We start from the raw sequence: 24,597 nt of genomic DNA, 5'->3' as shown, positions 1-24,597 counted from the left end.
GACGCCACCACGAAGGGTGTTTCCACAGAGCTACACCCGGGGATCGGGTGGAGTCGATCCCTACGAGATGCGCCAGTTGGAGAGTTCGCATGTGGTCCTTGATGGCAATCTATCCTTTGTACTCGGCTGCCAGAGACAGCCGGTACATCAGTCGATACGTGCTTCACCCTCCTTCGAGGATCCTCGCACTTCCTCCGCCTATCTGAGTGAAAAGATACAAAACTTTCTGAAGCGCACGGATCATGTACAGGAGGAGTGGACTGCCATGGGTAGAAGGACGCGAAGGACGACCAGCAACAGTGGTCGCGCTGGAGGGTCAGAAAGTCGCTGTACCACTCCGGGAAGCACTTGTTCCGGCTTTGATGACTATGATACCATCTCGCTAATCGAGCGACAGCGCGAGAGGAATAGTATGGAGCGCTGTGGATCTGTGGGACGCACTCGCTCCTCACAGAATATCTTGACCAAGGCCTTCCAGCTGGCCAAGCAGCTTCCCCATACACCGACATCGCGTGGTAACTCTGGTGGCCCGCGATCGGGAGTCCTCGGCGGCCACCATTAGCCTGACCAATGGAGACCACGACGATGATGATGATCGCACCATTCGCGAAGAGGATGATGAGGTACCAGTTGGGCTAACCTTGAGCTTGTCGTTGACACAATTTTCCGCCTCTATTATTTAGTTTTGTTGAGTGGAAGTGATGATGTCTCCTCTCCATAAATATTAAATTCCTAAACAAACACCCCAGCGACGGGGATGGGGTCTTCCATGCTGCGCTGACATTGACAGCGGCAAAGCTCCTCCTTCCACCCCCACACCTGAGTTGGATGAGCATCTATTTTTGGGATCGAATACTGTGTGATTCACACGTCGGAATTCTTTTAGACGGGAGGAAATATTCCATATTCATATCCATAATGTTTGTTGTTTTGTTTTTCGTTTTACGTTTTTGGGGCTAAATAAAATAAATCAAAAGTTTAGGTGGGTCGGAAAAATGTTCATATAAATATGTTCTCCAAAATATTTTCTGGAAATTCAGTTTTTCAGAAGAGCTTTAAAGTCTAAAAAGAACTATTAATGAGGGCATTGAACCGACCTTCTACAGTTTATTGAGTCAGTTTCGATTTGTGCCATGGAAATAGGATTGAATGGTAGTACTACTTCTGGCAGATATGCTTTGATCTATGGTTTAGTAAATGATCCTTTTAAATGAGTAATTTCCTTGTCGCATTTTGTGATCTCAATACCATTTTTCTTTCCGACTTTCTTCATTTTCTTTTCTACCAAACTGAAATTTTTGTATATATTTTACGTCATGGGAATGTGAAATCATTCAGCGGATATTAATGAAACATTTGTTTCGAATAGGTTGGGCTTTTTGTTGTAGATTTTTAACATTTTAATATTTATGATGATTATCTTCCAACTTCAGTTTAAAGGAAGAACTAGCTTTTATTAGAAAACCGAAAACAAACATTTGATATAAAAGTAAAGTACTTCCTTTTCGCATTTCCGCCGGTCAAGGTTCATTAAGTGTATCCCATAACTCACACCATATTGCCACTCCGACAAAGGCGTTTTGTAAATAAAGATCTCAATTGTTTGGACACATGTTAGACAGAAATCGAAAACGCAAAATCGAAATAAACATTCAAATAATATGAAAATAAATTCCTTGGGAAAACTGGCACACAACTAAAAATGAATGTTCTATATCTTTCGGATGCCATTAAATCTTTACAGCTTTCCGAGCTAACGGTGGACTTGGCCGAAGAGCGATCCACGGCTCACATAGCCACCGAGCGGCTGGAGGCGGAAACTGGCGAGCGTCTGAAGCTGGAAAAGGAGCTGGGCGAACAAGCTAACAAAGTTAAGAATCTCCAGGAGACGACCGAGAAGCTGGAAATGGAGCTGATATGCGCCAAATCAGATCTGAATGGCATCTCCGAGGATGAGGATGCGGAAAATGAAGAAGGCGGCAGCGGTGGAGTCTACAAGCTTAAATACGAGCGGGTGGCCAGAGAGCTAGAGTTCACCAAAAGGCGCCTGCACACGCAGCATGAGCACGATCTGGAACAGCTGGTCGGGCTCAAGAAGCAATTGGAGAAGAAGGTTGGCTATAATGACCATTGATTACCTAGATTATATAAGTCTAATATCCCCTACTATTCCAGCTTTCCGATGCCTACGAAGAAGTTGAGGAGCAACGTCAGGTTGTGGGCCAATGGAAGCGCAAGGCACAGAAGATGACCAACGAGATGAACGATCTGCGTATGCTGCTCGAGGAGCAAAATGCCCGCAACAATTTGCTCGAGAAGAAGCAGCGCAAGTTCGATGCTGAGTGCCAGTCTCTGCAGGATGCGTCGCGTCAAGAGCGGCAGGCTAAGGAGCGATACGGTCGCGAGAAGGACGTCCTGCAGGCAGAGAAGTTCACTCTGGAGCAAACTCTAGCGGTAAGTTGCGGCAACATTGTTTCTCTTGCTCTTGACAACATGTTGCCAGTACTGTTAATGTCGGGATACAAGTTGACAAAATTGTATAGGAACATTTGAAGAACACTGATCAACAAAAATGATTTATTTTAGATCTGAATATTAGTTTATGTAGGAAAGTTTTAAAAAAGAAAAGAACAAAAAATGTATTCGTATATACTCGAGAATCTTCTTAAGATGTGCAAATTAAATCTACAGATTTCTATTGTATTCTAATATAATTATACATACTTAAAATAAGAATATGATTTCGTGCAGCTTAGGTAATTAAAATGCAGTTAACATATCACTGGCTTCCTAGTGTTCGAGCAAATTGCGACACGGTGCGCACATTGCAGTCGAGATACAGATAAAGATACTGGATATCTTGGACTGAGAAACTCGTTCGGCTCGTTTGGCCATGCACATTCTAAGGCTATGCGCTCCACGATCTACCTAGACTGCCTACCTGCCCACAACGAGCATTCGACACATGTACGCATGTGCGGCATGTGCGACCCGCTCTCTTGCATAGTTCCATTCCGGGATCTTTCGGTTCTCGGTTCTTAGTTCTGAGTTCTCAATTCTTGGAGTTTCATGTTTTTATCGGTCTGTACTCAAGATACTTTACCTCTCTTGCCGTCTGTCTATCTGTATCTCTGTCTCGGCCTTTCGGTCACACATTTGTGGATCTCCGCTTTGTTGCTTTCTTCACGGTTCCGCTCGACAGTAGCTCGACGAACGTCAACGTGCGATAACTGGAATACATAGTGCTGTAGTTCTGTGCGATCCCTCTGCTTTCGTCTGTCCCAGTGTCACTGTGTTCTGATTGTTCGGCCTGGCAAAAAAGAAATTAAAACGTTGGCGGCGTTCTCATTACGCTTTCGATACTCATAATTAGCTGGAAGAGGAAGAGCCTCCATGGAGGGCGATAACTGAACTGGCCACTACGATTTAGATAGCATAAACCCACGGTCAGAGACACAGAAACTGAAATTTCCCAGCCCAACAGTACAGCCATGAGTTTCCGCTACACAACTCGGCTGATTCATGTGAGTCCAAATGAGCACAAAGCCAAGATTCGAACTCCAGAAAACAGAAGCTATTAAAACGTCTAAATAACCAGAAGCTGCAGTTGATTACAGAAGCGTTTTATAGCAGAGTGAAAATATAATTAACTTAAAACGTAATTTTTCATTTACAAAATATTCTGGACGTAAGCAGTACTACACCAAGGAAAAATCGAAATACTTAATCAATTAAATATATTATTTATATTATTTTAACAGGACACACGTCTGGACCTTGAGCTTAAAGAAGAGAAACTCGCCTCGCTGCAGCGTGAACTGGAGGAGATGACCTTTGGTGGCGGCACCGAAGAGGAGTTTGCCCAACTGCGGCGCTCCAAGAATGAGACAGAGCGTCGGGCCAAGGAGCAGGAGGAGGAACTGGACGAGATGGCTGGTCAAATACAGTTACTTGAACAGGCCAAACTTCGCCTGGAGATGACCCTGGAAACAATGCGGAAGGAAGCGCGACGTGAATCCCAGCAGCGCGACGAAGAACTGGAGGAAGTACGCGGCAATGGTTACAAGAAGATTAAAGCCCTCGAATGTCAGTTAGAGACGGAGCACGAGGAACGGACTCTGCTGCTGCGTGAGAAGCACGAACTGGAGCGGCGCCTCTCCTCTATGGAAGATCGCGATCGCGTTGACCGCGATGCTGAGGAAGCGCTCAACCAGAAGCTTCGACGAGATCTTCGCAAATACAAGGCACTGCTCAAGGATGCCCAGACGCAGTTGGATCGTCAAAAGGCTGACACGCCTGGCAAGACTCTGATAAGACAACTGCGTAACCAACTGGAAGATGCTGAATCTGCTCGTTCGCTGGCTATGAAAGCACGGCAAACTGCTGAAGCTGAACTGACCGAAGTTCAGGCTATGTTCGAGGAGTCGCACCGAGCCAGAAACGATGCTGAGGAGCGAGCCAACGCTGCCCATAGGGATCGCGCTGAGCTGCAGGCACAGATAGAGGAAAATGAGGAGGAGCTGGGTGAGTTGATGAAGAAGTACAGCGCCACGGTGAAGCAGCTGAATACTGAGCAAATTAACGTGTCCGAGGCCGAGTTCAAGCTCAATGAGATGGAAGCGGAGCGCAACAATCTCAAGGAGCAGGTGACCGAGCTGCAACATCGTCTGGATAACGTAGAGAACCTGGGCGATCCTTCCATGGCCATGATGTCCAAGCGGTAAGCAACTAGTACTAAGTTTATGTAAGGAAGTTCGCCTAATTTATTGTGTTTATCAAACAGATTGGAGCTGCGTACAAAGGAACTGGAATCTCGTCTCGAATTGGAACAGGCAACACGGGCTCGTCTTGAGGTTCAAGTCAACCGTCACAAGGAAGCCCTGGAGAAGCTGCAGAATGAGGTGACGCAAGCAAAGATGCGTGAAATGCAGGCCCAGGACGTAATCAAGAAGTCGCAAAAGAGTCTGCGCGACATGCGCGAGGAGTTCCACGCTGTTTCCGGTCGCGAGCAGGAATCGCTGACGCGTCGCAAAGACCTCGAGAAGAAGATGGAGCAAATGGAGTCAGAGGGAGCGGCGCTGAAGAATGATCTGCGATTGGCCCTTCAGCGGATAGCGGATCTACAGCAGGCCATGGAGGAGGAGGGTGAAGAAGAGCTGAGTGAGAGGTGAGTAAAGCAATTTCCGGGTCCATGATTCAGAATTAAAATAATAATCTTATCTAATCCTTTACAGTGAAGAGAGCCTGAGCTCGGTGGGCTCAATTAGTGATCTGGAGGATCGACTGCGGCCAGTGCATGTGAAGCGCAGCTCACAGCAGTCACTAAATGGCAGCATCGGTGGCGGAGGAGGCCCCGTTGTCAGCTCCACCCGCACCGTGGTGTATGAAAAGGACGACAACAGCCCGAGGTACGCTGATAACGAAGTCAACTCGAACAGCAGAAAGCAGCACAAGCATTAAGGCCCAAGCACACAGCGTAGACTCTCTCACCCTCTATTTGTCTGACTCTTAATATGCCTATCGCTAGTTAGCTAGTCTGTAAGGTCTGTTGCTATTTGCCGGCTTATCTAATTTAAATAATTAAACCATACATGCAAACCATCCGCCTCAATCCACATCCACAAACGACCCCAAAAAACCAAATCAACAACCGCCGCCAACACTTTAACGCTGTAATTCTCCAATGACTCCTGCCAATTCAAACAAAATCATAAAAACGAAACGCCCTCAAAACAAACGATGCGTGTAAATATGTTAATGCGTATGTGACAAAAACAACACAAAAAAATACGAAACATACAACAATTCCTAACTCCGCTCCGCTCTGATCCGCTGTACCGCCCCCGCTCCGCTCCGCAACAACGATAACCCGCCCCATCCTACTCCGCGTGTGTGTGCGTGTAAACCATTAGCTTTTTCTTATTGTAGAATAACAGTGACGTCGCCATCGTCGCCACACATACATAAGCTGGCACTGGCGGCCAAAGCCATACCGGCCAAGAAACCGGACACAAAAACTGCAGCACCGACCAGGATGGGACTAACAGTGCCAACGAGCCAATATAATGGCCAGGATGCCGGGCTGGCCAAGCCGTAGATCAATCTCTTGCTCGTGGCTTGTCCACCTGGGGCTGCAGCTTGTAATTTGTAATTTTTATTTTTTGGATATTTATTAGTTGTTTATGATTATTATTTGATTACTGTTTAGTTCAATATGTTTAACTATTTATTATCGAAATATAGCTACATGATAATATATGATATGAACCCAATAGGCATTTGAAAGCAATGCTAAATCGTAGTTAATTTAATTTGCGCGACAGTCCCTAAATGAAAAGTGATTAACATGTTTTATCTCTCTCTCAAAAAAGAAACAAAAACAAAACTGAACTAACACCTATAGCCTATATAGAATATAGTCCATTATCCTATAGCCAACTTAAATAAAATTAGTTAAACGCGTTTCAAAATCATAGGCAAGTGTATGCATATGCAATAAATTGAATCATTAATCAAATTGAATCCCACAAAATCCGAGTATTTTACAAATAACTCTTATTCTTATACGACTCATCGTCCCCTTTCATAACATCCGTAATCAAACGAAATCATTAGCTTCATTCATCACATATGGAAAGAAAAAATTTAATAATAAAAAGGAAGTAATTAATATTGGAATACAAAATTTTACAGATATAACGACATGTAACGGAAAAGAAGCATGAAAATCCTTATAAAACTAACAAAACGAACATAAAAAATAAATATATTGTTATAAAACTCAATATGTGTGTTTTCCTTTGTGACATTAAAAATGTTAAGTTTTGTGGACCTTATAAAAGCTTGAAAACTTATTGCATACTTTTGGGCACGAGTATTATTTCCTAATAGTAAAATTTCTGTAAAAACAAAGATCTAAAATAACGTAAATCGCTTTTCTTTTGGAATAAAACTTTTTCAAACAATGTAATTCAAGTTTGACTTGATAATCTTGAAGGTTCTGCCCAATTTCCTTGGCCTAAGTTTCGAATCAACGAACAACCATCAAAAGCCATCACCTAAAATTGGCACACAAGCAGCACACTTGGCCAAAAACTGAACTTCCGGATAAGAAGTAAGCCAACTCTTGAGCTCCACCGCGGCATTGATTTATTTGTGTAAACACGCACGCTGCTAGGTCGAGGTCAAATGTGTAAGACATACCCATACCCATTCCTGATCACGGGCTAGAAATCTAACACCCACTTACCCCCAAAGTGAAGCCGAAAAGCCATTAAGTGGCACCATTCAGCAGTCGCCATTCCAGGTGACTTTGAAAGTTGCAGCAATCGCAGTCCCACGCCCACGCCTGAAATCCCGGATCGGTCACGAATGAAAACCAGGCACGCAAGTTTGCCGGTTTTTGGGGGAAGGCTCCGAGCACTTGAAAACACTTGTTGTATGTCAAAGCCGGAGGCCCAGACATCAATCAGGCGTCTGACATCCATAAAGCCAAACGATGGCTTTCCAATCCAGGCGGAAGCAACAAGTGTTGCCCGGGGAAACTTCTCCTCGTGGAGTCTCCCTTTTCAAGGGGGAACTGCCGCGTGTCCGTCAGTCGAGCTGAACTCAAAAACAACCGTCAACTAGGCGACTGTCAAATGCGCCACGTATCCGGATTATCGATCAAACAGCAGCGACTTTACGCCAATTTCTGGGTCCCCGTTTTGGCGCAGACACATATTGGATTTCAAAGGCTGCGGAACGTAATCGCAGAGCTGCACTTGCGGCATTTGGAGTAGTAGCTAAAGATAATACCAATATGGATGACCGCACCATCGACTCCATATTCCTGGGCTCCCTGGAGTCCCTGCCGCCGGTTAGCTCGAAAATCGTGCGCATCTTCACCAGCTCCACGTTTACGGGTGGGTCGACAAGCCATCAACCTTTGGCCATATGTGGCTGGGTATTCGAGAAGTGTTAACATGTTATGTAATATGGATTTTCGCAGACACCACCATGGAGCGGAACACATTGATGGCCAAGTGCTATCCGCGGATCAAGGACTACTGTCGCGAGAAGCACGGCCTTGAGTTTCAAGTGGTCGACATGCGCTGGGGTGTGCGAGATGAGGCCACCGACGATCACATGACCACGGAACTTTGCATGCGCGAAATCAAGAATTGTCAGCGACTATCGATGGGTCCCAACTTTATCGTGTTTTTGGGTCAGAAATATGGTTACCGGCCCATTCCTACGTACATTGTGTCCTCTGAGTTGGCACTAATTTGCGAGGAGCTAACATCGATGGGTGTGGACAGGGCCATCCTCGATTTGTGGTACAAAAAGGACAGCAATGCTGTGCCTCCTATCTCAGTGTTGCAGCCCATCTCTTCTATTTTAATTAATTTCAATAACAAGGTAAGTTCTCTGGTGAAGGGATGAATTTCATAATACATTGAATTAGTTTACATTAAAAGTGAAGTGAAAGAAAAAAAGTGAAGTTAACGTTCATAAAAAAAGTACGTGAGGGTTCCGTGGTTTCAATAGTTCCAAAAGTATCAAAAAAATGTGGGTAACATTTGTTAATTAATCTGGTCAAATACAACTCCAATCCTCAGCGTGTGCCCAAACTGCAGGCAGAGGATCAGGCGGTGTGGTGGGATACCCTCAACAAGATGCAGAAGCTGCTGCGCAAGGCGGCTGCCTCCCTGGGAGCCAGCAACAAGATGTCCAAGGAGGATGTCCACAACTACTTCATGTCGGGTAAGTGCGTAGCATATAGAGAGTAGAAAACGTAGTGGTAGCTCAACAACCATTGGTCCGCGTTTAGTGACGGAACGAGAGGTGATCAACGGAATATTGAACGTGAAAAATACAAAAAACCATTGCCTGTCCTATGTGAGGTACATCAACAACATAAACCTGCAGAACCTGAAGAAGGCATCGCTGTTCGTGGACATCATCAATCGCAGCCTGGACACGGAGTCTGCAAAGTTGCTAAGTGACCTGAGAGACACTCGGTTGCCGGCCAAGATCGAGGCCGTCAACGCACAGAAGTAAGGGAAGAAAATGAAAGCCTAAACCGGCGATAGATGAAAAATGAAGGATGCTAATCCTATTTGACATGGGGGTTGGGTGCACTTTCCAGATACACAGTGGAGTGGATTGGACGGGAGGGCCTGGACATTGAGACGCACGAGGAGTACCTGAATCATTTCATCTCTCACTTCTATAAGAATGTGGTGAAGCTGGTGGATAGGGCGATGCGCAAAGAAGACTCCAGTGCACAGGGGCAGATAGTAACTGAGATCCTTCAGCATCTGCACGCTTGCAACAATTCGGTCAAAATATTCTACGGGCGCGAGGAAAGTTGCGAACGTATCAAGCGCTACATGCTGGGGGATTCAGATAAGCCACTTGTCCTTTTCGGCGACGGAGGCTGCGGCAAGACCTCACTGCTCTCCAAGAGCGTTTCCCTCGTGGCCACCGAATGGTTCGCCCACGCACGACCGATCAATGTCATCCGTTTCTTGGGCACCACGCCGGACTCCAGTGCCTTGACGGCCACCCTGATTTCCATCTGTCAGCAGGTGAAGTCCATCCTTTACCAGCCACCAACCAGACCCCAAAAAACTAATTCTAATCGCTTCTAACCTCTTACCCCAATACACACACACCCCCCTCTAATTCAATCAGATCTCTTACAACTACATGCTACCCTTCGAGAACATCCCCGATGATCTTGTTCCCTTAACAGCACATTTTAAGCAATTACTAACTTACGCCAGCCCCGCGCAACCGCTCACCATCTACCTCGATTCTGTTGACCAGCTAACGGGCACTCAAGACTCGAATAAGGTATCCTGGATACCAACGCGTCTGCCCCCGCACTGTAAGGTGAGACCTCTAATGCATTGAGGCTGTGGACCCAACTCCAAGTCCACTTCCTTCTTTTCTTCTTTCCGTACCTCTTTGTGCATGTTTCTCTAATTACTTTTGTGAATATACCTAACTAACATTTTCCTAAATCAATTCTTAGTGCATGATCTAAATTTTATATGTAAATAATTACTACAGACATAAGATATATATATATATTCCTCCCTCTGTCACTGTACAAATTTCTGCATGATATTTTTAGTTTTTACTTCCTAAACACCCGATTCAATCAATTGATATGATCAAAATGTACATTAATAATAATCCCTTGTAAGTGATCGAAAAAGATAGGGTGGCGTATACTTGATATTGGGGTGAACCTACCCTAAAAATTCCCTTTAAACTCCTTGCCTCATAATCATTACTCATACGCCCTGTATATACACACACTGCATGATTCCGCATGCCCAAACTCAGAAGGGAAACTGAGTAAGTTTTTCCAATTGCTTGACCTGTGCGTGCTAAGCAAAATCACTCGACACCGCCACCAGAGCAATTTCAGGCACCTCACCCAAAACGACACCGCAAGGAAGCCGTTCTGCATGAGGCGATCCTCGCTTGGTATCCACCAAATTGCAAAGACCTTGTATACAGATCCTATTCCCCTGATTCCAGATTATCATCTCCTGCGCAAATGAGCCGGCGAATCCGACAGTGTCCCACGAGTATCATGTCCTGTGCAAAATGATCGACGTGGAGGAGAACTTTATTGAGGTGACTGCCCTGGGCGAGGATTTGGCAATGAATGTGATCAAGATGTGGATGAAGACGGCATGCCGGGATCTCAACAACTACCAGTGGCGCCTGGTGGCCAATGCTATCAGCAAGTGCTCCCTGCCGATTTTCGTAAAGCTTGTCTTTGCCGAGATTTGTCGATGGAGGAGTTACACGCGTCCCCAGGAGACACACTTGGCCAACACGGTGATGGACTCCATTATGCTGCTGTTCGAACGAGTGGAGAAACAGCACGGCCGTATACTCGTCTTTCACGCCCTGGCCTACATAACCGCTTCCAAGTCAGGACTATCCGAAAGCGAGCTGGAGGATCTTATCTCATTGGACGATAAAGTCCTGGACGATGTCTACCAATACCATCTGCCGCCGACGCGGCGCATTCCGCCACTTCTCTGGACCCGTATTCGCAACGATCTGCCCAACTATTTGAGTGAACGCGAGGCGGACGGTGTCAACGTAATGAACTGGTATCATAGACAGTTCCGGGACACAGCGAAGGAGCGCTATTTTAAGAACATGAACATGGCCATTTACTTTCACTCCATGATTGCAGATTACTACTTGGGCATTTGGGGTGGCGGTATACCAAAACCTTTCAAGTTTACTGAGATTCAGCGGCATAGGTTCGGTTTGGCAGACAAGGAGGGTTCTGCGGATCGTAAGGTGCCCATACAGCCGTTGGTCTTTAGCAGCAAGGATGGACTCTCCAAACGTTACAACCTGCGCAAGGTAAGATGAAAGACGAATTATATGATTTGATTGGATGATTAATCATTATTATTATTATTAGTTTGGTGAGCTGCCCTTTCACTTTGTCCGGTCTCGTCGCTTTAAGGATCTGTTTGAGCATGTCCTCTTCAATTATGACTGGCTGCACGCCAAGCTCTCCAGCTGTCCGCTACAGGCTGTGCTGGCAGATTTCGAGGATGCCTCTAGCAACACCGACGACAAGGAGGCGAAACGAGAGCTGATGCTGGTGTCGGATGCCCTGCGTCTTGGTGGCGCCATCCTGGCCATCTACCCGAACATGCTGGCTCCGCAGCTGGTCGGACGACTTCTTCCCGAGATTGGTGGAAATCCCAACATAAAAATGCTGTTACGGGCCTGCGATCGCAGTGGCCCCAAGGACTGTGCCCTCATTCCGGTTAATCATTGTCTGCACACGCCAGGAGGACCACTAAAAGTAGGTGTTGGAATATTAAATTGAGGGATCAACTACATAGTCCTTAAATCCTTAGTATTCCCTTGAGGGACACCAGTTCGCGGTATTTGCCTTTTGCCTGACCAGCGACATGCGCTACATGGTCTCCATCTCCACACACTTCATAACCTTCGACTTGTCAACCTCTGATCTAACGCGAGACGTGAATCCCGGTATCGAAGGCATTATGCAGCAACTGGTCCTGAGTCCGGATAACAAGTGGGCTGCCGCCTACTCGAACAACAACCAGACGGTTCTTCTCAACATGCTGTCCAGTGAGTTTGTGGTAATCAACAGTCCTTTTGAGGAATCCCACGGACCAGTCAGTGGTCTCTATCTGCTTAATCAAAAGTAAGTTTTCTGCGTCATCTTACAGAGTGCTTAACCTTTTTGTTTTCAGTTTGTTTATCACATGTAAGCTCCGATGGGCTCAGTTTGATATGCGCGGAAATCTGGTGGATACCTTTGAAGTTCCTGGAGAAAATGACGATTGGGAGATTTTGAGTGAGTATTACCTCGGGCAAATCCCATCTTCACTTAAGTACATGCTTACCCACTGTTTAGCTATGGAGTTCTTCACATCGGTGGATTACAATGTGGTTTTCTGGTCAGGATCCATTAACGACATGCGCCTGAGGCTGGACTCCTGTCGAGGTGATCACTACTCCAATTCTCAGCGGCTTTTTAGCGCTATGGTCATGAACAAGGAAAGGACCCGGGCTTATGGTTGTGCTAATGAGGAGAATTTCGAGGTCTCAGTGTTTGACTTTATCGAAGATGAGACTACCGGTGAGATCTGCTGGAGCTTGGTTAAGAGCCTGCCGCGCTTTGAGAACGATGACAAGGAGATGCTGCTTCAGTTGCGCCTCGATCAACATGATCGAATGCTCCTGGGAACTGCAGGAAAGGGATTTGTCATCTGGGACTTTGGCAGCAAAGAGAAGGATGCAGCAGAGGAGTCTCGTTTAAGAGAGGGCGCGCTCTATCTGGCACTGCCTCATGGGGTACGCAACATTACGACTCGCATCATGCAGTCAAACTCGATCATGGTTAGCTCAAAACTAGACTACGCTGTTGCCGGAGTGCGTAAGAACCTGTACGTGTGGTGTCTTCAGTCCGGCCAGCTTGCCAAGGTGCTGGACGCCCACTTTGGCAGAATTATCCAGCTGGAACCTCTGACTATTGGCAACTGGAATAACCTGGTCACCTCCTCCATTGATCGTTCTGTAAAGGTGTGGAACATTAACAACATCTTTGAGAAGGTCCATGTCATTGACCGTCACGAATTGCAAATTGACGATATCAGTCTTTCCGAAGTGGATATGGCAGTAACCGTAACCCGCAGCTGTGTTGGAGTATGGGAGACACGTTCCGGACGCCTTCTTGCCAAGCTGGCCGACAGTCCTTTGGGCGCCATTGTCACACATGCCGAGATCACTCCGGATGGTCGCTACATTATATCCTCAGAGACAGGAAAGTTTTTAGTTTGGAATCGAGTGTCTGAGCAGGTTGTTTTTAGGGATGACCAACCTGGCATCCAGCAGATTACCCTCATGGACTACGGGTACAAAGTTCTAACCGTCTCTGTGCCGAACATCAATCAGCGAGACATTCTTGCAGCTGCTGCAGGTGGGTCGGATGAAGCCAACCGGCTCACGGCCATAACGACCATGCGTTCAGTACCAGGTGAGATTCCCTTTTTGCTAATAAATGTATAATAAAACAAACTTTCCTGTATTGCAGAGGGTGCTATCCTGTTCCGGTTTGACTTCCCCATAAGAATGATCACAGGTATGCCCTTCCGGCAATCTGTTATAACGGCTGACAATGCCTACATCGTGGTGGTTACGGTGGACAAGTCCAACAAAGATTGCCTGGGCGTATACAGCGCCACCAATGGAGCTTTTGTTTCGAAGATTCTGCTGAAGGGCTGCTCTATCAAAGAGGTAATATCGCTGGTGCCGATGCCGCACAAGGCCAACCAAGTTGCTGTGATAAGTAGTGAGAAGGGCAGCGTCATGGACATAAAGACAAAGAAGCATGTCCGTTCCATCGCCAAGTGGGGCGGCAGTATCACACGGGATGGTAAATGCGGGTTATATGCCCCTACCCGCGGAGGACTGGAAATGTTGGAACTGCGAAAGGGCACCACGGTTAAGACCTTCATACCCAAGGTGGCCGAGGGCGTCTTCTCAGTGATCTGCATTTTCACCGAAAACGATGAGTACGTGGCCTACTACCACAGCGGTCGGAAGACCATACGCGTATTCCGTACAGTGGACACCGAGATGATAGCCAACTACCGCCTGCAGGCGGAGCTTACGGCGATTAAGAGTAGCAAGGATGGACGCGCTATCGTACTGGGAACAGTGGACGGTTGTATGTCTGTGCTGGCCATAGTTGATCCAAAGAAGGAGGAAATGAACGATTATCTCAATGACTTGCCCTCCCGCGACGAAAATTGGAAGGCCAAGCTAGCCAAGATGAAGGCCCGGGTTGGCTTCAAGGCTGCGATTCGTGTGGCCACCATCTCGTCGCGTTACGCAAAGACCAGTAAGGGCGGGGAGGACGGCGAGGAAGAACTGCTCACAGAAATCACAGAGGACGTTGTGGTGCCAGTGGCCGACTAGATCGGTTAGTTGATTTATAAATATAACATTTATTTTCGCATATAGTTCATGAGGATGTTACAAAAATACGCTGCGTGTCTACTGTGTGTGTTATCCTGCGTGTACTGCGTGCTTGTGGCATCGAAATCAATATGTGTATGTGTGTGTGTGCGGATAAAACTGAGTAGGTCTTAAATTAAACAATGGTTAGGGGTAACTGCTATTTGGTAAAAACTACTGTTAGCTAATACGAGTATAAATTAGAGTTTTTAGCGCGCACTGAGCCCAACGCTTGGCTTGAAACAATTTGAGGCGTGTTGAGTGTTGAAAACATAACCAGACATAATAATAACAAGAACCGATCCTAGTGGGCGCGTTATGTGAAACAATGACCTTTGAAGTGTACACAAACCTTTAACATGCTACTGCTTTCACTGATAATTTAAACAAAATAGCGTAGGCATAAATTAACAAGCTGTCTAATGGAACCTGGTCTCAGTCACAGTCGCCACTTTAATCTCAACTTAGCCAATCGAATCTAATTGAATCGCATACGAAACACAACTCAGTGCTAATACATAGACCGATCAATTGTTATTAGACAAAGTACAATACATAGTTGGAGGAGACATAGTAATAGTGTGAACTGTTAATTATTGTTACTGTTGTTAACCTTCTTCCGACACTCACTGCTGCTCCTGTTACTACACATTATTATCGTGAATATATATATGTGCCGATTCGTAAGCATACAACTATGTTAAATAATAAATGATTCATGTAGTTTACGAGGACTGGCTCGTTCAGTGTGTTTTGAGTGTGTCTTCTCTTTTGCTGTATTTATATATATAGCTGCTGCTGTTTATAGCTAAAGATTTCCAGCTACAGGAAGCGCACAGCTTATTGGGCATGATTTTCCTTCTTGATTTGGGCCAATTTTGCCTGGAGATGTTGCAACCGATTGGGTGACATATCCCGCTTCTGAAACAAATTTATTTTTCAATTGCTGTTTATTTTATATAACTTGCTTAACTTACATCCCGTTTAATGAGCGACGCCTTCTGTGCGTTCATTCCGTTCAAGCAGAGATTCTCGTCAGCCACCTTATTGTCCAGCATATTTGAACCTTCGTCTGCTGAACGGGCGGAAGCTAGCTTACCGGCCACGCCACCTCCGGAAAGATGATACTGCAAGCGGTCCATCCAGAAATCGGCATCGTGTCCGGTGTTCTGGTAGTTGACATCTGTGAGATAAGAACGAGTAGCTGCTGCAGTTCGTCGGATTCAAACACAAATATAAATGCATGTGCGTGAGGTTAGTAAATGAAATTGGGTTGTTAAGCGTTTCGTGCTCTGTCTTACCAGTACGATTATCTGGTGCCTGAGTAGAGCCGGCATTCTGATTGCGTTCGATCTCAGCCAGACCCTCCTCGATGTACTTGTGGAAAGTGGCACTAGAGCCTTGCAAGAAGGTACTTAGATCAATATCAGGATTTTGTTGCTGCAATGTTAAACACGTTTGCCTCAGATAAACAATCAATCAAAATGTTCTTTAATACAAACCTTAAAGTCGTAAAGTTTCTGGAGTCCTTGCTGTTTGGTATCTCTATCTGAGATTAGCTTAAAGATCTGTGATACTGTATCATGAGTTTGGTGCGAAATACGCTTGGAGGCAATTTCTTTGGCTCTCTGTGGGGAGGCACCAATTCCGGCCGCAGAGCCATCCTTCTGGAAATTCTACAAAACCGCTCATTATTAATTTTACATCAAATCATTTTTATTTTATTCTCAAGAACCAACCTTAAGGATGCGTATCAAGTACGTGTGTAACTCCGAGTGTGTGGGTATCTGGTTGAGGTGTTGGAGAATGGCATTTCCCTTTACCTTTGCCATGTTGTGCAAAATAGTCTTAATAGTGCGCATTGGAGTGTCAGACGGTCGGTTCTGCCACCAGGTGCTTGGCAGGGCGAGCATAAACTCGTGTACTTCCAGAATGACGGCATCGTAGTTCAGTTCGTTGCTACGCTCTGGCAACATCTTTACGTTGCGCCAGATGCACTTCATCAGCAGATCTGTGAACTTGGGAAGCTTGGCCTCCGGACAAGTCTCGCGCAAAAGACGAATCAAAGCACTAAGATATATTTAGGGCGATTACACATAATGTGATTGTAAAGTATTATTAAATTATCTTACCAATTTAAATTCGTGAAATCAACCTTGTCTAACACTTTAAGGCAGATACCATTTATAACCTTGTTATATTGACTGTCATCGCCTACGGCCAACTTGGGATCGGCCATCAGGTTTAGCAGTGCCGACATGAGGTTCTTGATGCAGGCCACGCTTAGCGTTTTGCCCAGAATGTTGGCATGGAAAAATGTATACAGAATAGATAGTAGAGGCTGATATACAACAACAGACTGAGCCGATGGTATCTGTGAGAGATTCTGCGGGGGAAAATCGACAGGTAAATAAATGAGATTATATATTTTATAAAAATTATCTATACCTTAAACTGCGCCAGCACATTCTGTATAAATATTTCCTCGTAGTCGCGCAGAACTGCCTGCTTCTCCGGTGCCTCAATGATGGCGGCTAACTCGTTTATAGCCGCGCGTGCCTTCAAGGTATCCGTGCTACTCACACCCTTAATCACCTTGACCAGCTGTGGATCATGTTTGGGCAGAACATCAGCCAGGCTGTTGGTAGAGGAAATAAATAATAAAATAAAATAATAAATAAATAAATAAGCATCGGCTTTAAGGAGCAGATAAATAGATAACGTACTTTGGAATATTGTTCTCCAGTTGCTGGGGCGGCTGCTGTAGCTGCATCCGCATGGGGCTGCGATAGGGAGAGATTCCACTGGTTATTCCGCCGGTTGAAGACGGAGAAGTGGTCAGAGTCTGCTGCATGTAGTGCTGCCTTGAAATCAGACGATCGAACTTCTCCTGCGGGTAGTGAATACCGGCCCTAGTGGGCCTCACCTTAATGGGCTCGTCCAGGGATGAGATGCTTACGTTCAGCAGCGGTTTCTGTTCCATTTGGTCCACGCGGACCCAGTCTTTTTCGATCTCGCTTATTACCTGCGAGTCCAAGCCAAATGGACCGCTGGGCTTCTGTTGTTGGGCCTGCTGCTGGAGCTGTTGCAGTTGCTGCTGGAGAAGTTGCAGCTGTGACGAAGGAGCCTGATCAAAAGTACTATAGTGACAGAAAAAAAAGAAAGAATTAGCAAATCTCTGAAATCGAAATAGAACCGAATGAATACAAGTGGATCAATGACAACAATGAGAACAGGGAGGCAAAGGCGACTTTTCAAGCAATCACGGCAACAAGCAATACAAAAACAAATTAACAAAACAACACAAAGTATAAAGAAAGCCACATTACGCCTGTCGAGTCAGGGAGTTCAAGTAGGCAGCCACATTGGTGGCACTCCGCTCCGTCAAGTTGTTCTGCCCACGTGCATTTAACGCCCGCTGCGAACTAAGTTAATAAAATAAAAATATAAACGAAAATCAACAAAAACCAACCGAATTCAACAAAATTATAAAGTTTTATCTACTTCGATATTCGAGGGTGGAAACGAAAAAAGATTCTATCCAAAAGGAGTATTTCCGCTAAAGATAAATGTTTGGATCTGTTCCAATCTTTAATCTCGTTTAAAAATAAATTATATAACCAAAAATATACAAACTTCAGAACTCACACAAACATGTGTAAATAAAATGAAAACATGAAATGCATATCTTTAATATCTTTCAGTATTTTGTAAATCATTTGGACTTTTGGAACCTAGACTTCTTATAGCATTGCTCATAATAACAACAGCAGTTTCCAACCCTCGGCTCTACAGGACACCCACCAAACACATACCCCTCTTCATCCGGTGGCGGCAGTTCATCGCAGCCATTGCCCACCTCTGCATCTTCGATCTCGATGCTGTCGTGTCGCTGAACTGCTGCTGGCCTGCCGCTGGCAGGCATATCGACAGATGCCGGAGGCGTTGGCCTCTTTGTCTTCTTTGCCCGCTTGATGCGCTCGTCCAGCATTGAGAGATCCTTCTCGTTAAGATGGCCAATCATCTTGTAGGTCTTTTCACCAGACAAGAAGAACACCTGGACGATGCAGTTCAGTGCTGCGTTGCGCACGGAATTATCGCGGTCGGAGATTTGGCGAGCAATCTCCCGTACCGATGCCTGGGGACAAATGTTCATGCCGTAGGTCTCGATTAAGAAGGATAACTCGTCCAGGCACTCGGTACGCTGGCGGGCATTCTTCGATTTCAAACCTTCCATCACATAGGCAAACACCTTAACAAAGGGGAAGACCAATATAACTTGCCGCAACACGCGGCGTACTCCATTCCGGACAGCATCCTTTGGATCTCCGATCTGCAAACAAGCAAACAAATTTTTTGAGTAATGTTAAATACTTTTACCTGGTGAGACTAACCTTCAAGAGCAGATGTGGCACGAAGCAGCTGCCTTCATTCTCAGCCAAAATGTATTCCTGGTCAATGAGCATCTGGAAAACCTGCACAAGATATTCGAGACCCTTAATCAAAACAGAAGGGTTCGTATCGTAGAAGCGCAAAGTAAGCCACTTAAGTATTAGGTCCAGATTGCACACTAGCGCCTTGCTGTTGCCAGCCAGATCTTCGCTCAACTGCTCAATGACTTTCAAGTGATAGCTAAAGGAGAATATCAAGAGGTTACCTCCGGTTCACAACATAAATAGTAGGACTCACCGAAAATCGTCGTGGAACATGTTGGCTATCAGCGCTTTATTTACATTGGCCGTGATCATCTGGTCGCGTAAAAGCTCGGTAAATTCCTCTCTCGGCGTCACGAATGTCCACTTGAGTACTTTCATTTTTTGCTCGTCCAGCAGTCTCTGGTTCTTAGAGTTGTTGGCGGTCAGAAGTGGCGATGTGTCGATATCCTCATCCTTCTTACGCGTAGGTGCCGGAAGTTTGTCTTGCCCCCCGGCGGCTCTAGAAGAGGCACTCTTCTGGATTCCAGTCGCTCCGCCGGCCCCGCCACCGCGTACTGTCTTTGCCTTCGACTCCTCGGGTATTGGGGCCTGCTGTTTGCCCTTGGGCAACGGTTTCACTGGGAGATTAGGACGTGCCTTCTCCAGTGCGGCATATATGTCCTTCTTGGAGGCAGGCTTCTGCTTGTCCAAAGCTCGATTCAAAGCGTCAAATCCGAGATGGATCATAATGCCGAGCACCGCTTCATTGGCGTTCTTTCGCACATCGGCATTACGATCACAAATGTGAGCGTATAAGTGCGGCACCATTGAATGGAGGTCCTCCTTCGACACCGACTTGGGGGGAAGGCCTGGCAATTTGTCCGCCAGCCAAGCCCACAGCTCGGTCTTCAAAGCGGGTGATCCTCCCTTAAGAGCATCTGCTATCATTTCGTTCTCAAAAAACTCCTTGTAGCCACCTTTCTCGCCAAAACTGTTGATGCAGTTAAGGGCCGCGGCCCTCACGAAACTCTTATTATCTCCTAAGGCGTGTAAAAACCCAGGGAACAGTGTACGCACATAGTTGCGGCAACCAGCGCCCATGGCCGTAGCAAGCTGTTCGCATATGGCAAGTGTCGTCTGCGCAATCTTTGCATTGGAATCTACTAGGCGATGCGCCAGAGCAGGGGCTAGGTCCCCGATGCTGGGTTTGATTAGCCTAGCCTCCGAAATGATAGCCTGCAGCTTAGTCAGTCCCTCATTGCGGGTCTTCCAGTCCTTATCGGACATCTCCTTCAGCAGTGCCTCCGTAATCTGTGGGGCAATGTCAACGCGAGGCAGAAGATCCGCCATGTTAATGGGCTCCTCTTCTCCGCCTGCACCTCCATCGTCGTCCTCATTATCCGGGGAATTACTGGCTCCACCGGTGCTGCGCTGAACTCCCCTGACTGGCTTGGGCGGTTTTTCGCCCACATTTTTATCGAACTCCACTTGAATCTGGGACTTTAGGGCAGGCTTCTCACTGTCAAAGAACATCATAAGGGCATTGCCCATATACATAGACATGGTGCCCACGAGTTGAATGGCTGCAGAACGAACTGTTGGATTAGTGCTCTGAACGCCCTTTCGCACATCCTCAATAAGTGTTTTGGGCTGGAGTTGGAAACCAAACTCTGTGATGGATTTTGCCACCCAGTTAAATGCCTCAGATTGCACTTTAGGCGACTTCTGCTCGAAGGCAAAGCTTAGCACTTTTCCAACTATATACTCTAGTTTAGTAGCTTCCGCAAAGGCGGACAGGACATCGGCAGCTGCTGATCCATTTTTGGCATCAGCCAGCTTCTCGGTTATTTCGTTAATCACGAGGTCTACGGTTGTCGTAGTCAGCGGATAGTTCTCGGCCACACTGCGGATTATGTCCAGCTTAAATTTAAGTACCTGAAAATTCATTTCTTTAAGGCCGGGTTTACGACCGCTAATCGTTCGGATCAGAATCTGTGATATGCCCGCCTGTTTTGAATCAAAGCCAGTGATTTCGCCGAGAAGCTGCTCCACAGCAGCAAGGCGGTTCTTCCAGTTGGAATCCACCAACCCGTTAAGTATGTCGGCAGGAAGAATTTCCTCGGACTTTTCCTGCAAGTCCTCGGGCGTCAATTCGCGTTCCGTTGCAAGGGCTTTTCCTGCCGCTTTAGATGTTGCAGCTGGTGCAGACGCAGCACCTGCACTAGAACCAGCTGCGGGTTTTTTCAGCACTTTGCGAGCTCCTGTGGTCGCGGGCCGGGTCACGGGTTTGGGATCTACACTTCCCCCAGTGGGCTTGGCAGGAGCAGCTGCTTTCGAAGCCGGTGCTGATGCAGGTCTGGCCTCCTTCTTTGGACCTGCTACTTTTATTTTAATCTCCGCCTTGTCATGGCACTCTTTGATCTTAGCCATCTTGAGTGGGTCGACATCAGCTAGCAGTGGAGTAACAGCTTTCTCGCCCATTAGTTTCATTAAAGTACCCAGAGCTTCAGCGCTGCTGTCGCGAACAGTGGGATCTGGTTCATTCAGAGTCTTTACTAGACTGGTGGTCATTAACTTGAGCAGCTTCTTGTTTAGCGCGGCTGGCTGGGTGCGAGTCAGAGCACGTGCCAGAAACAACGCCGTTTCGGACTTAACACTTGGATTCTTGTTGGCAAGGGACTCCACAATGGACTCTTGTTGGGCCTCCAGGGAAGTGGAACCATAGATGGCATCGATGGCCTCGCGCAATGCTGTCACCACATTAGGTTTCTTTTCTTTGAATTTCTCCAACAGGGATGGGACACAAGCCTGGAGTTTTAGAAAGTGATAAGACTTAGAGGAAAGCAAGATATTTTGAAATTACTTACCGAGGCGTAGTTGGAGAAACGCTTGGCCAAACCTTTGGCCAATAAGGCCAGACATTTTCCGGCCATGGCTACGAGTACGACGTTAGAGTCCTTGGTAATAACCTTTTTAAGAGCGCTTACTAGTGCTCCGTATTCGCCATTCTCCAACTTCGGGTGATCGGTGAGCAGCTTTTCCAAGACCTCTAGCGATTCCTTACGCAAAGTCCATTTTTTTTCCTCCAGCTTGTCGTAAAAATCCTTAGGCATTTTGGAAAGTATGTCAACTGGATCGAGGAGATCCATGGGATCGATTTCCTCTACGCCAGCCTCGCCATCCTCTTCTGCATGAGAAAAAAGAACAAATTTAATCGGTATTAGTTTTGTAATAGTGTTTAGTTCCTACCATTATAGGCATCCTCGGTAGCTGCTGCATCCGCAATCTTGGCTTGCTTTTCTTGCTGGGACTTTAGATATCTACACAGAAAAGTTTTTCAGTAAAGTATTTAATTTAGAGATAGGATTTAACCCACCTGGAGGGTTCCACACGTTCGCCTTTGAGCTTGTCGAACTCATCCTCTAGCTCCTTGAGCGTTACCTGTGGCAACGTCGAGATCTGCGCCTTCATGGCGGCTCCGATCCAGCGGTAGATCTCTATAGCCAGCTGCTTTCCTTCATCGCGGACCGCCTTATCACGATCTGACATCAGCGGGGCCAACTTCTTAATCAACGGCTTGACACCGATCACCTTATGTCCAAATTCGCGAAGAGCCAGTGTGGTGGCTGCCACACAAGCGGACACAATTTTGGGATTCTTGGCTTCCATGCCCTTAACGAGCTCCTCGACCACGGAGTCTTGCTTCTCTATCTCTACATACATTAGAGCCACCTGGACGGAGAGCTCCTTGGTCTTTGTCTTTGGCGCCGCTATGCACTTCTGGACGATGCCAGTCATCACATCACCCACTGTTCGTCCGGCTAGCCCGCTGTTCTCCACAAAAATTAGGGCCGCCTCCAGACCCTTCTCTTGGGCTAGGGCATTTGAGTCTACCACCATTTTCTTGATGAGGCTAGCGAACTTCGACCATTCTGGCGACTTCTCGTCGTCCAATTCGCGAAAAAGCTTGGCTGCCTCCTCGTAGCCATCAACGCGGGCCTTCCATAGTTTATGGACACACCGTTCCTCCACCGGCAGCTTCTTGTACTCGGTATCTTCGGCCATGGTGTGGTACTCCGAGTGCTACTCGTATTGGTCTGAGCAGCAAAAACGTCTCAGTGGTCACAATCGCAAGCAGATGTCTCAACTAACATTCTATTGAACAAAAAAAATTTTTAAAAGTAATTCAGTGGAATTTCTCTAAAAAAAAAAATGGAAAAAAAATATATAAAACCCCAATGAAGCAGAACTATTCTGGTTGTCAGGAGTCATCAAGCTAATGTTTCAAATTTGAGCTTAATCGTCGATGAAATGCCGTAGGCCAAGGAATCAAAATCATCTATCCGTTCCGCTCGAGAGGCGGCAAAAAGTAAATAGGTCGGCCATATTTAGATTGTCGTCGTCTAAGTGCAGTTATTTGGCAAATAGAAATAGAAATAGGAGCGTGCGAATGTGGCTATTCGGAAAAGGTTGGTGGGCTCATCACCCAGGATGGGAGATGGTGATATCATGTCGTGGAATAGCGCGCTTTATTCAGACAATAAATCAGGGGCAGGGCAGTCCCTCCCCCTGACCAACAAAATGGTGACACACACGCACACGCCATACCGTAAATGATTCAGGAGCGGATTATCATGGAACGCAATATCAAATTAATTTAATTATTCATCCAGTTCTCCCTTGAACTTGTATCTTAGTAACCGACCCTGAGAACAGGCATTAGTGCTTGAGTTATAGTAGAGCATTCCATAAGTCGGATATATCCCCGCTTTGACTCCCTCTCTATCGTACTCTCCCATTCTTAAGCGCTCTTCTAAGCTCTCACGCACACCGACGCTCTCTCGTTCGAATTAACGGATCGCAGGCAACAACAAATGTTTCTCCTGCGGGCTGTGCGTCTGGAAAATGCCGTCGTTTACCGTTGCACACAACATCTAGTTGTTGCTAATGCTATTAATTTCCAGTGGCTGCAACTTGAATGTCGCAGATGCACCAGATTTCGACCATTTTAGCGACAAACAAAAAGCGACGCCCTGGAACAAAATCCCTATGCACTCAAGTGCATTCCGGCACACACATGCACTTACCATCAGAATGGGGATCTTAGTACCGCTATGCAGCGGGGGGAGTGGCGCGGTACTGTGTGGGCGGACAGCTGGCCAGTGGCAGCGGTTTTTAAGGGCTGCGCAATGCAATAACTTCGATTTTTCGCAGGCGACACACCAACACTAGCACACGGTACAACACTAAGGCACGCACACTAATTCGACAAAGAAACACCGATGAGCTCTTTTTGCTGCTGCTAAGTCGTGCAGCACAATGAACAATAACTTTATAACTTTTCAATCACTTTAGGGCTCTTCTATGCAGCGGAATTTACGTTGTTTCGCGCGAAGTAAATAAATAATAATTTTTGCAGTTCTTCAGCAGCGTCGTTGCGAGCCAGTGTGACCGCTTTGAATACTTAAAATAGTACATTGAATTCCAGGTATTAATTTTGGGTTGAAAACTTTGATAAAGATTTGAATTTGAAATTTTAAAATCTTTTTCTTTTATCGTTAAACTGTTTTTAACAAGCACATTCAATTCTAGTATTGAATTCATTTCTTATATAAAACTAATTAGTACATTTCTCGCAAATTAAATGAATCACCAA

General features: G+C 46.2%; 3 protein-coding genes across 14 annotated transcripts in view; 2 read left to right on the top strand and 1 right to left on the bottom strand.

The window, feature by feature from the left end:
* LOC108116352 (unconventional myosin-XVIIIa) overlaps nucleotides 1–6,785 on the top strand; it is a 31,094-nt gene extending 24,309 nt beyond the window's left edge. For 3 of the 9 annotated variants that reach the window (XM_017228167.2, XM_017228169.2, XM_017228171.2), the window contains 6 exons: nucleotides 1,745–2,113; nucleotides 2,176–2,454; nucleotides 3,762–4,720; nucleotides 4,784–5,167; nucleotides 5,235–5,408; nucleotides 5,929–6,785. In XM_017228167.2, the coding sequence (XP_017083656.2) occupies nucleotides 1,745–2,113; nucleotides 2,176–2,454; nucleotides 3,762–4,720; nucleotides 4,784–5,167; nucleotides 5,235–5,408; nucleotides 5,929–6,097 (2,334 nt within the window). In that variant the 3' untranslated portion in view covers nucleotides 6,098–6,785. Of the gene's footprint in view, nucleotides 1–1,744; nucleotides 2,114–2,175; nucleotides 2,455–3,183; nucleotides 3,525–3,761; nucleotides 4,721–4,783; nucleotides 5,168–5,234; nucleotides 5,602–5,912 lie in introns of those variants that run through there. The other 6 variants (XM_017228170.2, XM_017228177.2, XR_001772834.2 and 3 more) reach the window with 5 other exon arrangements.
* A 961-nt stretch (nucleotides 6,786–7,746) lies between these two features.
* Nucleotides 7,747–15,277, top strand: LOC108116409 (NACHT and WD repeat domain-containing protein 2). Its single transcript, XM_017228293.2, has 12 exons — nucleotides 7,747–7,904; nucleotides 7,991–8,400; nucleotides 8,601–8,745; nucleotides 8,813–9,038; nucleotides 9,131–9,572; nucleotides 9,679–9,879; nucleotides 10,537–11,385; nucleotides 11,447–11,839; nucleotides 11,895–12,208; nucleotides 12,258–12,361; nucleotides 12,422–13,543; nucleotides 13,601–15,277. Exons 1-12 carry the CDS (start codon nucleotides 7,802–7,804, stop codon nucleotides 14,485–14,487), a joined length of 5,196 nt encoding a protein of 1,731 aa, XP_017083782.1. The 5' UTR covers nucleotides 7,747–7,801; the 3' UTR covers nucleotides 14,488–15,277.
* LOC108116408 (protein mini spindles) lies at nucleotides 14,497–24,388 on the bottom strand. 4 transcript variants are annotated; one of them, XM_017228288.2, is made up of 16 exons: nucleotides 24,029–24,388; nucleotides 22,318–23,096; nucleotides 22,191–22,261; nucleotides 21,809–22,128; nucleotides 19,216–21,749; nucleotides 18,921–19,158; nucleotides 18,342–18,859; nucleotides 17,856–17,951; nucleotides 17,253–17,666; nucleotides 16,975–17,164; nucleotides 16,659–16,912; nucleotides 16,266–16,596; nucleotides 16,029–16,202; nucleotides 15,828–15,966; nucleotides 15,504–15,733; nucleotides 14,497–15,447 (listed from the first exon to the last, which is right to left on the bottom strand). In XM_017228288.2, exons 2-16 carry the CDS (start codon nucleotides 23,004–23,006, stop codon nucleotides 15,367–15,369), a joined length of 6,279 nt encoding a protein of 2,092 aa, XP_017083777.1. In that variant the 5' UTR covers nucleotides 23,007–23,096; nucleotides 24,029–24,388; the 3' UTR covers nucleotides 14,497–15,366. The 4 variants fall into 4 exon arrangements, with proteins under 4 accessions (XP_017083777.1, XP_017083778.1, XP_017083779.1 ...); XM_017228289.2 differs by having other exon boundaries at nucleotides 15,504–15,709; XM_017228290.2 differs by lacking the exon at nucleotides 17,856–17,951.
* Nucleotides 24,389–24,597: the final 209 nt, after the last annotated feature.

Source organism: Drosophila eugracilis, unplaced genomic scaffold (genome assembly GCF_018153835.1).
Source record: "Drosophila eugracilis isolate 14026-0451.02 unplaced genomic scaffold, ASM1815383v1 contig_367, whole genome shotgun sequence".
In the NCBI taxonomy this organism is placed as follows: Eukaryota; Metazoa; Arthropoda; class Insecta; order Diptera; family Drosophilidae; genus Drosophila; species Drosophila eugracilis.
The sequence above is the reverse complement of the archived record's forward strand: the minus strand, read 5'-3'. Positions and strand labels throughout refer to the sequence as shown.

Excerpts from the sequence above, each read along its gene's own strand:
- LOC108116409 (XM_017228293.2), top strand. The coding sequence starts at position 7,802 with ATGGATGACCGCACCATCGACTCCATATTCCTGGGCTCCCTGGAGTCC. Across the intron at positions 7,905-7,990 it reads CACCAGCTCCACGTTTACGG|ACACCACCATGGAGCGGAAC; the intron begins GTGGGTCGACAA and ends GGATTTTCGCAG. Across the intron at positions 12,209-12,257 it reads CTCTATCTGCTTAATCAAAA|TTTGTTTATCACATGTAAGC; the intron begins GTAAGTTTTCTG and ends TTTTGTTTTCAG.
- LOC108116408 (XM_017228288.2), bottom strand. The coding sequence starts at position 23,006 with ATGGCCGAAGATACCGAGTACAAGAAGCTGCCGGTGGAGGAACGGTGT. Across the intron at positions 21,750-21,808 it reads GTTTCTCCAACTACGCCTCG|GCTTGTGTCCCATCCCTGTT; the intron begins GTAAGTAATTTC and ends CTAAAACTCCAG. Across the intron at positions 15,734-15,827 it reads GGCACCAGATAATCGTACTG|CAGCTACTCGTTCTTATCTC; the intron begins GTAAGACAGAGC and ends GACGAACTGCAG.